At 38.0% G+C, this 15,000-nt stretch overlaps 1 protein-coding gene across 3 annotated transcripts in view; it reads left to right on the forward strand.

The window, feature by feature from the left end:
* LOC136845233 (serine/threonine-protein kinase Nek8-like) overlaps positions 1 to 15,000 on the forward strand; it is a 28,592-nt gene that overhangs the window by 3,017 nt on the left and 10,575 nt on the right. For all 3 annotated transcript variants that reach the window (XM_067115319.1, XM_067115320.1, XM_067115321.1), the window contains exons 2-13: positions 366 to 618; positions 1,674 to 1,774; positions 2,874 to 3,050; positions 5,790 to 5,997; positions 7,124 to 7,280; positions 8,242 to 8,424; positions 9,624 to 9,765; positions 10,724 to 10,852; positions 11,773 to 11,874; positions 12,623 to 12,744; positions 14,283 to 14,425; positions 14,730 to 14,975. In XM_067115319.1, the coding sequence (XP_066971420.1) occupies positions 372 to 618; positions 1,674 to 1,774; positions 2,874 to 3,050; positions 5,790 to 5,997; positions 7,124 to 7,280; positions 8,242 to 8,424; positions 9,624 to 9,765; positions 10,724 to 10,852; positions 11,773 to 11,874; positions 12,623 to 12,744; positions 14,283 to 14,425; positions 14,730 to 14,975 (1,957 nt within the window). In that variant the 5' untranslated portion in view covers positions 366 to 371. The remainder of the gene's footprint in view (positions 1 to 365; positions 619 to 1,673; positions 1,775 to 2,873; positions 3,051 to 5,789; positions 5,998 to 7,123; positions 7,281 to 8,241; positions 8,425 to 9,623; positions 9,766 to 10,723; positions 10,853 to 11,772; positions 11,875 to 12,622; positions 12,745 to 14,282; positions 14,426 to 14,729; positions 14,976 to 15,000) is intronic.

The raw sequence follows: 15,000 nt of genomic DNA on the forward strand, positions 1-15,000 counted from the left end.
GTGAATGTGGATAGTTGGCAAAGATATATACACGTGCTCATGTGTTGATTAGTTCTTTATATATATATATATATATATATATATATATATATATATATATATATATATATATATATATATATATACTGTATATATATGTATGTATATATATATATATATATATATATATATATATATACTGTATATATATGTATGTATATATATATATATATATATATATATATATATATATAGAGAGAGAGAGAGAGAGAGAGAGAGAGAGAGAGAGAGAGAGAGAGCCAATTGTAAAAATAAAGATAGACTTATATAGCAATGAAAACATTGATCACTTAAATACATATATTTGTATTGCTTCTCCAAAATAGCCCAAAATGGACGCCCCAGTGACAGCTTCATCGCCCTCGAGGGCTCGTCACGCCCAAGGAACCCCAGGGAGCGACAAGTCACAACCCCACAGCGGTCCTGGGGAGAGGATGAAGACGCCCCCAAAGGAAAGATGGCGACTCCTCCTCGTTTCGTCAAGGGCGAGGCACGTGGGACCCGTGGCTCAGTCGATCCTTCCTGGAGTCCTGTTGGTAACCTTCAAGTACGAGACGTCGACTCTGGATCATATTCTCGGTAAGTGACCTCGGGTGACATGACCTCAGGTCAAGAGTCATCGTGTTGGCATTCGAATATTACATTATCATACCTCGTAATGGGGTAGTGCTGTCAGTGCACCTCACGCGGTGCACTGCTGGCAGTACTTGAGGTTCTCTGCGGCGTTCCTTGGGCCGCTAGCTGCAACCCCTTTCATTCCTCTTACTGTAACTCCATTCATATTCTCTTTCGTCCATCTTACTTGCCACCTTCTCCCAACACTTGTATCATGGTGCAGCTGCCAAGTTATGCTCATTTTACAACTTTAAAACCTTTTTACTTTCAGCTTACTTTTCAGCGCTGAACGACCTCATAGGTCCCAGCGCTTGGCCTTTGGCCTAAATTCTATATTCTGTTACTTTATAATATGTTAATACGGATGATATTCGTTGCTCTCCAGTCAATTCCAGATTAGATCTGGCACATTCCATAATATTTTGGAATGACAATAAGGAAACTGAAATGTATTTAATTTTCATTAAAGTGTTTAACGTTTCTTGGTAAAAACAAAGACGTGAATAAAATCAACATCAGTATCATCTACAATTTATCGGATATCAATAGAGACTATTTTGGCTGCCTTAATATCCGTGCTGCATCATATATCGCATGTCAATGAACGTGGATTGCAACGTACTTAAAGTCAAGGCTGTTGAGTCTTCATTAATCTATAAATATCTTTAAATTTACGTGTATACATGCACAAACACTCACACACATAAATACTGAAATATAAATTCTCTTACAGCCTATCTTGTATATAAACTTTCGTTCAGTTTACATTACATTTCAAGTAAATAACAGTCTCTCTCTCTCTCTCTCTCTCTCTCTCTCTCTCTCTCTCTCTCTCTCTCTCTAACACTGGCCTAGTGTCAGCAGCTCTGGCGGGACAATAATTCTTTTACAGCTTGTCTTGTATATAAATTTTGGTTCAATTCACATTACAATTCAAGTAAATAACGTCTCTCTCTCTCTCTCTCTCTCTCTCTCTCTCTCTCTCTCTCTCTCTCTCTCTCTCTCTCTCTAAAACACAGGCCAAGTGTCAGCAGCTCTGGCGGGAAGGAAAGTGGAATCCATAGCGATCGTCCTCCATGGCTCCGAGGTCCAACTTCATCTCTGTGGACCTGGAGAGAAGGTGAAAACATTTTAACAGTTCATTTGATAAAGATTCCTTTCTTCACGAAGAGGTCATTGTTATCATCTCAGGTCATGAACTGCTTCAGTGTTGACTCATTCTAATTTCTAAAGTTGTACTTGCGTCCGCTGATTTGTCATTTGTGTTTTTATTCGTTATATTTAAGTATATCCACATATACTTGAGAGGTGATGATGATGATGATGATGATTATTGGTGAAGAAATCCACAGGGGTGTAAATGTAAATATATATTAAGAATATATATTTACATTGACACCCCTAAGAATCTCTTCACCATTTTAGTAACTCATGCTATTATTATTATTATTATTGCTATTATTAATAGTAGTAGTAGTAGTAGTAACAGTAGTAGTAGTAGTAGTAGTAGTAGTAGTTACTCTTCTTCTTTAGAAGCTTATAAAGTATGTAATAATGAATAATTTCATTAATATGATTTCTTTCTTAAGTTGATTAAGAGGTCATTATTTTGCTTCCATTCCACCTTCAGTAACTTTTTTGTAGCCTAAACATAATAATGATTCCTTTCATCATGAAGAGATCATTGTTATCATACTTTTTTTTATTATTGAAATAACTATCTTGTTCATTATAACTTTAAGGAGAATTTTACCCTTGCAAACGGGTATAGTATTAAGTAATCCGTTTAATTTTTTTATTTTATTTTATTACTATTATCATTATACAGTATTTAAAAAAATTTGATTAACGAATAATTTCTTCTCAATTTTTGCCAAATTTCTAAAACTTAATACAAAAAAATTTACTAGGGATTTTTATATACTTTCAAAGCTTATTTCCTGTTCCATTAATTAATATTCAATTTTCATTCAGTAATTTATTATTAATTTTTAATTAATCCAACCGATATTTTGCCATTTACTAATGAGTTATCACTGAGTTCTGAAACCCCTTATCAAATTAATCCGTCTGCTGAGCTGTCGGTGACCATTATTGCTGCGACGCCAGGTTATATCAAATCAACCTTGACTTAGCAAACTAACTGGGTTAAGAATGTCAGTAGCGTCACAACTGCTATGGTCACCCTTGCTGACGAATTCTCTCACGGCTCCCCACAGGTCCTCAACACTCACACGTCCTCAGAGCAAGTCTCCGTCAGGGAGTTCTTCAGCACTCTGGTCAAGAACCACATCGATCGGTCGTTCATGAACGCCCGCCTCGATTTCCTGGCCGCCCACCCCGCCCACAGCGAGCACGGGCCACAAATAGCGTCTTCCTTGCACGCCCTTCTCGATGTAAGGGCTTCGCTCGGTTTTTGCGTTTGAATCGTTTTAAATGAATTGCGTTTTATATATCAGGATTTATGCTTGCATCATTATTTGTATACATTTGATTGTTAGTTCATTTTGCAGTATTTAAGTTGTTATATATATATATATATATATATATATATATATATATATATATATATATATATATATATATATATATATATAATACATTTTATCACCCATAAGTATCCCCATGACTGCCTATACTGTGTGACATTCAGAACTGCATTTTTTTTAAATTAGATATTTATTTATTCATTCTATCATTTAACATTTTTAATATTAAATCAAACCAATGGATATTCTGTCATGCTATGAATGAATTGTCAGGTGTAGACCGATATCTCTTAGGCTATGAATAAAAAAAGATATTTCGAAGTTTGATAGGGATAGGAACCGGAACCATTAAGCTGTTAAATGAAACAACTTGTATTTAAATAATGGCAAGTGTGACATTCACGAAAAATCTGGGGTTTAAGGAAAATCTGAGGTTTATTGACCAACAAACTCAGTAGCGAACATCCCTTCTATTCCATTAGATCCTCGTCGGGTTATCCAAGGATCCTCTTGGGTGGGAGTGTCTAGGTCTATCCTTCTGCATTTTTAATAGTTTTCTGTAAAAGAAAACTATTGAGATGGCTATTTGTCTGTCCGTCCGCACTTTTTCTGTCCGCCCTCAGATCTTAAAAACCACTGAGGCTAGAGGGCTGCAAATTGGTATGCTGATCATCCACCCTCCAATGATCAAACATACCAAATTGCAGTTCTCTAGCCTAAGTAGTTTTTATTTTATTTAAAGTTAAAATTAGCCATAATCGTTCGTCTGGCAACGCTATAAGACAGGCTACCACCGGGTCGTGGCTGGAAGCTTCTTGGACCGCGGCTCATACAGCATTATTTGCTGCACAGAAAACTCGATTACGCCGAAGAAACTTCGGCGCATTTTTTACTTGTTTATCGCTTCACATCACTTTACTGCCCTTTCTTGCCTAGTTGAACGGCTCTAAGAGTCTAAGAGCTGAAAACTCTGTCGCAAGAAATTCTTTCTGTCCTTTCGTATTCCTGTCTACGGATATCCGAGGAACACTTCAGGCCGAACAACAATTATTCCCCTTTATCCTTTTAGAACCCTCGCTAATCCTAAATCTTTATTAGCCTTTCGGATTTATATTTGACCAGCCAAAGCTCAAGTCTTTTTTATCCTTGCGGACTTATACGAATATTCGACCACCCAAAGCTCAATTCTTTTATTATCCTTTCGGACTTATACGATTATTTGACCACCCAAATCTCAAGGCTTTTTTTTATCCTTGCGGACTTACACGAATATTCGACCACCCAAATCTCAAGTTTTTATTATCCATGCAGACTTATACGAATATTCGACCATCCAAATCTCAAGCCTATAATTATCCTTGCGGACTTATACGAATATTCGACCATCCAAAGCTCAAGTCTTTTATTATCCTTTCAGACTAATACGAATATTCGACCACCCATAGATCAAGTCTTTTTTTTATCCTTGCGGACTTATACGAATATTCGACCACCCAAAGCTCAAGTTTTTATTATCCTTTCAGACTTATACGAATATTCGACCACCCAAAGCTCAAGTCTTTTATTATCCTTTCGGACTAATACGAATATTCTACCATCCAAAGCTCAAGTCTTTTTTATCCTTGCGGACTTATACGAATATTCGACCACCCAAAGCTCAAGTTTTTATTATCCTTTCAGACTTATACGAATTTTCGACCAACCAAAGCTCAATTCTCTAATTATCCTTGCGGACTTATACGAATATTCGACCACCCAAATCTCAAGTATTTAATTATCCTTTTGGACTTATACAAATATTCGACCACCCAAAGCTCAAGTCTTTAATTATCCTTTCGGACTTATACGAATATTCGACCACCCAAAGCTCAAGTCTTTAATTATCCTTTCAGACTAATACGAATATTCGACCACCCAAAGCTCAAGTCTTTTATTATTCTTTTGGACTTAGAGTATTCGACCACCCAGTCTATTCGACCACCCAGTCTTTATTATCCTTTCGGACTTATATTTGACCACCCAAAGTCTTTATTATCATTTTGGACTCATAAATTTTGACCATCCAAAGTCCTTATTATCCTTTTGGACTTACTTTTAACCACCCAAAGTCTTCATTCCGCTTTTGAACTTATATTTGACCACCCAAAGTCTTTATTATCCTTTCGGATTTATACGATATTCGACCACCCAAAGCCCAAGTCTTTATTATACTTTCAGACTTATATCTGACCACCCAAAGTCTTTATTATCCTTTCGGACTTATACGAGCATTCGACCATCCAAAGCCCAAGTCTTTATCGTCCTTTCGGACTTATATCTGACCCCCCAAAGTCTTTATTATCCTTTCGGACTTATACGAGTATTCGACCACCCAAAACTCAAGTGTTTATTATACTTATACTTTCGGACTTATATCTGACCACCCAAAGTCTTTATTATCCTTTCGGACTGATGTCTGACCACCCAAGTCTCTATTATCCTTTCAGACTTATATCTGACTACCCAAAGTCTTTATTATCCTTTCGGACTGATGTCTGACCACCCAAGTCTCTATTATCTTTTCAGACTTATATCTGACCACCCAAGTCTTTATTATCCTCTCGGGTCCCATGGAAAGCTACAACCATCATTCCTCCATTCCTTCAGATCCCCGTCAGCCTATCGAAGGACCTCGAGGGATCGGACGTGGAAGTAACGAGGTGGGGACCGGAGGGTTCCGTCGCCGTCAAACTCGGGGACCTCTACTTCAACCCGAAGAAGCTCAAGGACGCTCTCAAGACGGCAGGCAACGGCGTGAAGAAAAGGGTTAAGGATATTGATAACGACTACGAGAAGATTCGTACGGTGGGGAAAGGTATGGGTTGAGTAGAGGAAGGGAGTTCTCGTCTCTCATTTCGCTGACTGACGGGTGTCCTTGTGACCCAATGCCGCTGGCGTGAGACCCTTCGCGTCACTATGTATTGTGGCTCTTCAGACCAGTCTTATCCAGTAGATGATATGCGCTATGCATTGTATGTAGACTTCAGTTGGTGGCCGTTCCATCGCTTATACAAATATAGTACACCTGTCTCCTTTCTCTCAACTGTATCTTTCATTGCTTGTCATTTTTCGTATACTGTTCATGCTCGGCTCACAGCAGCCTTCGGGATTTTCTTTTTATCGTTTTTTCTATTTGTATGTATCATAATCACTCCTTATCTCCCTGCTTATGTATTTCTATATATTCATTTTGATGCCCCTCTTTCGTTCATTCATTCGTCCCACGCACTTGAAATCCATTTACCACCTATTTTTATCCATCTTTTTATATTTTCCCTTTTGCCTCCTTCTCAGTAGTCTTTACAATCATCTATCTTTCTTTGATTAATGTCATTACCATCCTGTTTCTCACAGGTTACAATTCCACTGATCACAATTTATTCTCATCGTCCTCCAATTTTAAACTTTGCATAACTCCGACCATATCACAAGTAGATCTCTGTTATATCACGATTCCTCTTTTTAGTATCACTTCACCATTACCTCCGTAGGGCTACGGGGATAGTGCCATCAGTGCACCTCACGGGTACACTGTAGGCATTACTAAAGGTTTTTTGCAGCGTGCCTTCGGCCCCTTGCTGCAACCCTTTTCGTTCCTTTTACTGTACCTCCTTTCATATTCTCTTTCTTCCATCTGACTTTCCACCCTCTCCTAACAATCGATTCGTAGTGCAACTGTGAGGTTGTCCTCCTGTTACACCTTTCAGACCTTTTACTGCCAATTTCCGTTCCAGCGCTGAATGACCTCATAAATCCCAGTGCCGGGCCTTTGCCCTAGATTCTATATTCAGTTCACATCCTCCTGTCCTCAGGAGTCGTACTCTATCGGAGGAAAGCGGACGACGATATCACAAATAGATCTCTATAATATCACGACCTTCCTTTTAGGACCACTTCACCATTACTTACATTTACTTTCCTTCGCACCCTCCCGTCCTCAGGAGCCTTCGGAGCAGCCGTGCTCTACAGGAGGAAAGCGGACGACGCCATGGTCATCATCAAGGAGATTAACATGCTGGAGCTCTCGGCCTCCGAGCGACAGATGTCGCTGAACGAAATCAACGTTCTAGCCATGATGGATCACCCCAATATAGTTAGGTAAGGTGTGGAATGGTTCCATCTAGAAGTAGGTCATTTGTGTTTGTTTGTATGTATGTATGTATGTATGTATGTTCATGTACTACTGAAAATACTCAACGTATGTCTTACGTATTCTTTTAGATATACACTTGTTTGTTTGAATGTATGTTCATGTACTTATGGGAATATTCAACGTATATGTATCTGTATTCCCTCAGACAGACATATTATGTCTTATGTACTCGTTTAGATATACACTAGTTTTATGTGAACGTATGCATGCCTGCATGCATACAATCTATCCTCAGGGGGTATGAGTGAGGAGGGGGACCGGAGTGGGAAGAAGAAGATGAATGTATTGAATGACATACCGTGTGCTCATATGCTTGTTCTCTGATATACACATTCAGTTAGCATACAGAATATATATATTATTTTAGTTAACTGTTGTTTCTCAGACAAAGACACGCCAGGGCATGACCACAAATTATATACATATGGATGATTTTACGCATAATGTTTTTTAAGTGTTGTATCTTCCCTTCTACACAAAAACTGGCTCATCTTCTGATAAGTTAATATGTACATCCCCTGTGGACTTGTTCCATATGAAAAGGGTTCACCCTCTGAACAATAATAATAATAATAATAATAATAATAATAATAATAATAATAATAATAATAATAATAATAATAATAATAGTTGTGTTATCTAAATAGTAAATTCCCCTAAAAGTCGTGCATCATTTGAGAGCATATATGTCTCAGTTCATTTTAATTTTACTTACTATTTTTCAAAAATATTTATATATTGCATCAGTTAAACGACAGTAAAATACACTTCGGTCCTCCCTGGGGTTACCATGTCATCAGGTACAGCCTTTTCTTTGGTCTATAACTAATAATTAAAAAAGGATACTTTGCAAATGAAGAAGCAAAGAACTAATACTTATCACCTTTTGTTCCTGTTCCCCATTAGCTACATGGACAGTTTCGAGCGTGACACCATCCTGTACATCGAGATGGAATACGCGGATGGAGGCAGCTTGGCCCAGTATCTTACTCAGCAGGTCAAGAGAATCGACGAAAGGGAGATCCTGGTGATCTTTCACCAGATAGTGGCAGCTCTCCGCTACATACACGAGCACCACATCTTGCACAGGTAAACGGCTGATTGGAGCTGGGTAGTAGCTGAAGATAAACAAGGAGAAAAGAATATTGGTTTCATAATGCTAGAGTAATCATATCACATTTTGTGATCTTTTACCAGATATTGGTAGCTTATTGGTACTTGCGCGAGAACCACAGATTGTTCAAATAATGGTTGTTTTCTTCTTATTCTTTTAACGTGCTCGTTTTCCTATTTGTATGGGGTAAGCACGATGCCTTCTTTTGAAGGACTTTGATTTGGCTTTTGGGGTAGTAGTCTCGATCGGCTGCCCTACCTGTCATCGCTTAGACCCCGGTAGCCTATGTACATGTATTGTACCAGTCACCACCGCGCTTTTTTTTTCAGCAGCGAGGAGTCGTTGCGCGGTTAGCTCGACAATGTGAGGTGTCTGTTATTTATTTTTTTTTTAAGATGTTGGAGTGGCTTTGTTTGTGTGTGTATTAGTCTGGTTGTTTGAAGCAATTGAAATTACTAAGCACAGGAATTATTCTACAGTAGAATAATGATTATAATCACAGTATTCATTATGAGTATAATCATCATAATCCTATGATTATAAATCATAAGATTTATCCTGCCATAGAAAATCAGGTCAGCTTTACGTTTTCAGAGTTCTTATATATTTCATTGACTTAATAACACCACGAATTTTCTTATATTTTGTTCACTTCGTGATAAGATATAATAGAGTTTATCAATATTTTCCAAGTACATCTTAATACAAGATTGTCCTCAGTGCGTTATATTTACATCTTATGGTAATCGGGTACCATGTAGTTATTTATTTGCACTTGTGAACATGGATTTTGAGAGAAGATCCTTGTTTACAATAACGTGAAGAAGCAATAGTGAAGATGAATTTTAATTTTTTATTAATAGAATACTTACTTATTTTTTGTTTTCCTGTTCTTTATTCAGAGTCAGACACTACAGCTTTTAAATTTGTATAAGGTTTTTCGAATGGACAACAGATTCATCTTGCAGATATATTTAAATTTCTTTAAAGCTCTTTGCACCATGTTTATAAATTAATGTATGCAAATTCTTTACTTGAATATATAAACATTGACATCATAATGGACGTTATCACTGACATTACAATGACATTGTTTCGTAAGCACAAATGAATTTTAGACGAAAAAATTAAGTTTGTCACGATTGAATAATGAATTTCTCTTCAATCTTCTCAGAGATCTTAAGACTGCGAACATATTCCTGACGAAGGCGGGCGTGGTTAAAGTGGGCGATTTCGGCATCAGCAAGATGATGAACACAAGGTCCGCCCACGCCCACACGGTGCTAGGAACACCCTACTATATCAGTCCAGAAATGGTGAGTGCATTTTGTTACGCGGAGTAACGCCAAGTTAAGTATACCTTAGTTTAATCAGACCACTGAGCTGATTAACAGCTCTCCTAGGGCTGGCCCAAAGGATTAGGTTTATTTTACGTGGCTAAGAACCAATTGGGACCTACAGCTTATTGTGGAATCCGGCCACATTATAACGAGAAATGAACTTCTATCACCAGAAATAAATTTCTCTAATTCTTCATTGGCCGGTCGGAGAATCGAACGCGGGCCCAGCAGAGTGCTAGCCGAGAACGATACCAACCCGTCCAATGAGCAACTGGAGTAACAAAAAATCTTAAAGGAAATAGGGTTATGGATACAAATATATTTGTAGCACAAAGTTAACTCTTAAAATACAGCATATTTAGTACAGCGGGGCAGTGATTTCGTTCCACTGAAGGTAAATGTATTTTTAGATTAAAGAGAGATTGAGGGAAAACAGAAGGCAGGAACGACTTGAATTAAACTTTGGTATACCTCCAAACCCGATGTGCTTTAGTTGACCAAAGAGGGAAATAAGCACCTTTAGGTCAGTCAGCTGCTTTGAGTTGCTTTTGGATAAACACACACACACACACACACACACACACATATATATATATATATATATATATATATATATATATATATATATATATATATATATATATATATATACATATATATATTTGTATGTGTGTGCATTGCAGATAGATTTTATAATTAATTAAAAATTTCACTGACAGTTCTTCCTGTCTTTGATTTCAGTTTCCAAAGAATTGCAAAGAATGATAGTAAAAAAAAATCACCATATATTTAACGTTATGTACACAGTGTTGTGTTTGCACAAAACACAATATTCTAGTACGAAAGCAACACCTTATGAGACGTATGATTAAAAAAATATCAAACATTTGACTCCAATACGAGAATAAGCCAAACTATTTCCGCTTGATTTCAGTGTGAAGGAAAACAGTACGACGAGAAGAGCGACATCTGGGCCTTGGGTTGCATTCTGTACGAGATGGCTTGCCTGCAGAAGACCTTCGAAGGGTCGAACTTGCCAGCTCTCGTCAACAAGATCATGAAGGTGAGGAGAACTGAAGGTTTTCCGTTGTTGTCATTATTATGGTTCTACGGGTGTTTGTGTTCACCCGGAACCGAAGACTGTCTTTGGTACCACTTTGCGATACGTAGAACTGAAGACCACCTTCGGTACCGCTCTGCGATGCGGTGTGGAATCAAAGACTACCTTTGGTACCACTTTCTGATACGTAGAACTGAAGACCACCTTCGGTGCCGCTCTGCGATGCGGTGTGGAACCAAAGACTGCCTTTGGTACCACTTTACGATACGGTGCTAATACGGCGTTGATTTTTATTTACTTCCATTTTGGCTGAAAACGGTCCTGCTGCTAAAGTTAAATGGGGCATTGTGCATATTAATAAGAAACTTATTTGCATATACAGCAGTATTAGAGTTTAGGGTGCATTAATTTACTTCCTTACTTCCACTATTGCTATCATCATTTTATAAAACAAAATCCTTAATCATTCATTTAAACTACAGTGAGATTTTTACCCTTGTCAATACACAAAATTTTTTGCGTATAAACTTTCAGCTTATGCTGCGTTAATTTGAATTTTGATTCTCTGGTGGTTTCTTCTTTATATCGTGCCTGACATTTTATATATTACTTACGTGTTTTTTTTATTTGTTTATCCCTATGTATCTCATATCTTTATTTTATATTTATCTTCTTTCGGTTCGCTGGTCAGCTGGGCATTTTATATTTGTCATCTTTCGGTTCCTTGGTCAGTTGGGTATTTTATATTTATCTTCTTTCGGTTCCTTGGTCACTTGGGACGAGTCCAGAGATCCGGGCCAGGACTCATATTCTCTTTAAGAAGATCGGAAACTGGCTTAGCAAACTAATGACTTTTTTATTTGTTCCATATGAACATGGGCACATTTTATGCTATAATTCTAATATTTCCGGTTTAACCACAGGGTCAGTTTGCTCCCATCAAGGGTAACTACTCCCCTGGATTCAAGCAGCTGGTTCGTGATCTACTTCAGAGGGACCCAGAGTTCAGACCTACAGCTGCCGAGGTACGTTTTCCAGCGTTTTGTTGTTTTACGCTGAGTTGTGGCGCGGTGTTAGTATTTGGTGTTAGCTTGTCTTGTGTTGTTCTGTCCAGCGTTGATGATCATAAACACAATTAGATAATAATGGGCTAATGTTTTTGGTGTGTAAGGGGGTTTTATTCTGGAAACGATATTGTTGTTGAAAATCAATATTTTTTTATGGCTTTTCATGTCAGATTTTCTTTTTGCATACATAGCGCCATATTTTCCTGTAAAATCCATCCGCAAAATAAGTGATTCTGATACTCTTTCCATCAGCAAAACCAGTGGTTCTTATTTTCTTCCCCCCAGCAAAACAAATGATTCTGATCCTCTCCCCATCAGCAAAACAAATGATTCTGATCCTTTCCCTTGGGAAAACAAATGATTCTGACCCTTTTTCCATCAATAAAACAAATGATTCTGATCCTCTTCCCATCAGTAAAACTTAATGATTCTGACCCCTTTCCCATCAGCAGAACAAATGAATCTGACCCACTTCCCATCAGCAAAACATTATTCTAACCCTCTTTCAACCAGAAAAACCTGATGGTTCTGATCCTCTTTCCATCAGCAAAAAAATTATTCTAGACCTCTTCATCCTCAGCACTCTGGTAAAAGCTTATCTCCCCTGTTTTCCAAATCCAAAAGGTACACAAACTTCACGAAAAGATGGGCAATAAGACCAGCACTATATGAAGCATCACTGATCAATTCCCATTTTCTACAACAGGTTCTTTCCGAGAGACTCCCAGAGCTCCTGGCCCAGTTCTCTTACGACGCTCTCGGGGTGGACGAGATTGACGAGGAGATCAAGCAGTCTATTCAAGCTGCCAGGCAGAATCAGGCTTCCAGGTACGTAGGACTGAATCAAATTGAATATAGAATTTAGGCCAGAGGCCAAGCACTGGGACCTACGAAGTCATTCAGCGCTGAAACGGAAATTGATAGTAAAAGGTTTGAAAGGTGTAACTGGAGTAAAACCTCGCAGTTGCACTATGGATCAATTGTTAGGAGAGGCTGGGAAGTAAAATGGAAGAAATGGAATATGAAAGGAGGTGCAGTAAAATAAACGAAAGTGGTTGCAGCTAGGCGCCGAAGGCACGCTGCAAAGAACCTCAAGTAATACCTACAGTGCTTCGCACGAGGTGCACTGACGGAACTAACCCCCAACGGGGCCAGGTACGTAGGAGCAAAAGCGCCGTATTATTTACATTGGCTTGGTATTATTTTTAGATGAGATGATTTGCCATTTGTGATGCGTTGTGAGGAAGATAATGTGATTTGGAAAAATGGCTCCTGAGACAGAAATGATTCTTGGCGTTCTCAGAATTTACTGTTGGGAATTCATCATTAGGTTCTGACCCTAAGGGGAGAAGTTGATGGTACGGTACGGATCTCTAAAAAGAATTTATCATTGTGACATAACGCTAAGAAGAGATTTTTTCTGCTAAGCCTACTTCTCAGTAGAGAATTTAATTTGGGATGTGCTACTAAGAAGAGAATTCCATTTGGAGCTTAGATTGAAAGTAATGTGACTACTTTGTCACGACTCTTTGAAGATAATGTACCTGGATGACATAATTATGATGAGAGAATTTATCATTATAGTAAGACTTGGATAAGGATCTAACATTGTAAACAAGAGCTAGCAAGATTGTAACGTTATGGGTTGTAAAGAATTTCCGGAAATGATCATAATTAAAAAAAAAATATTGTCATTTTTTCTATTACAAATGATTTTCTTGAAAGAAAAAGTTATGATAGCAAGAAATTGGTTTAGTTAGCAGAAAACACCGAGCCATGTTCGAGCGAAAATAAAAGGCTCTCAGGTTTAAACCAATTATACGATATATGCCTTAGATGTGGTGAATTTGGTTTACAAAAAGAATGTTAAGCCACCGTGCATGGTTGACAGAATTTGTAACGGACTGACATGAACAAAAACCTCCCTTTGGAACAATTGATGTTTTTGTTTTCGTTGTCCTTTAAAACAGTCTTAAGCATAGGACATAGTTACTATTAAGTGAACTGCTTTATGAATGTTTTAGTAAGAGAAACCTCACTGCTTATTTCAGCGAAGGTGCAATGCATTACTACCCTAATACTATTCTTGCATTTTAATACATTTTTATCTATTTGTTAATCTATTAATTTATCTTATTTTCTTTTTTAATAAGTGGTATCTCTTCTTTCTGTATTTCCCTTTACCTCCTCTTACTTGTTCCTAATGAACACCATATTCTTTGGAAGCTTGAATTTCAAGTCAGTGGCCCCTGTGGGCCTGTTCCACATGAATAGGTTTCATCTTCTGAATAATAATAATAATAATAACAATAATAATAATAATAATAATAATAATAATAATAATAATACCATTTCCTCTCCTTCAGGTCATCTCGACCCCCAAGGTCGGTCGTTTATCACATGAAGGTATATTCTTCATCCATCAGCCTATCTCCCGTTCCGCTTCCACCGAGGTTAAGGGTCAAAGAGATGGCTGTCTCTAATACTCACGTGGTTATCCTGACATCAGGTAAAAAATTTTTATGTCAGGCTAGTTATAGGCTTATATCGAGAGTGAATTAACAGTTTGGGATGTTTTTATTTGTTGAGTTCGGTTAGCAAGCAATATTATTTAGAACAGTTTTAATTCTTCTTATTAATTACCGGTTATTTTCTTCTTTGTTAATAGATCTATTGCATATTGAATTAAGAAAAGTTTCTGTCACAGGATCTGTTTGATGTTACTGCCTTTATTGCAAACATTTATTAAAAATACTTTGCTCATTTAAGATAAAACGACACCCAGTACTATCACCATTTCACCTTGCCCCCAGAGTGCCTCGTCTACACGTGGGGTGAGGGCAAGAAAGGTCAGCTAGGTCACGAGAGCCTCGAGGCATGGCGAGGCCGACCTACAGTCGTAGAGGCTCTGAAGGGGAAGGCCATCACCCGCGTCTGCGCAGGAGACGGATTCTCAATTTTCGCCTCAGACAACGGCATTGTCATGACCTGTGGTGACGGGACTTCGGGTTGCCTAGGTCATGGTGACTGGAACAGCTCCACAAAGCCTAAATTAATAGGTTAGTTTTCTTAGGGGATCAGAAT

The sequence above is a fragment of the Macrobrachium rosenbergii genome, chromosome 13 (genome assembly GCF_040412425.1).
Source record: "Macrobrachium rosenbergii isolate ZJJX-2024 chromosome 13, ASM4041242v1, whole genome shotgun sequence".
Taxonomy (NCBI): domain Eukaryota; kingdom Metazoa; phylum Arthropoda; class Malacostraca; order Decapoda; family Palaemonidae; genus Macrobrachium; species Macrobrachium rosenbergii.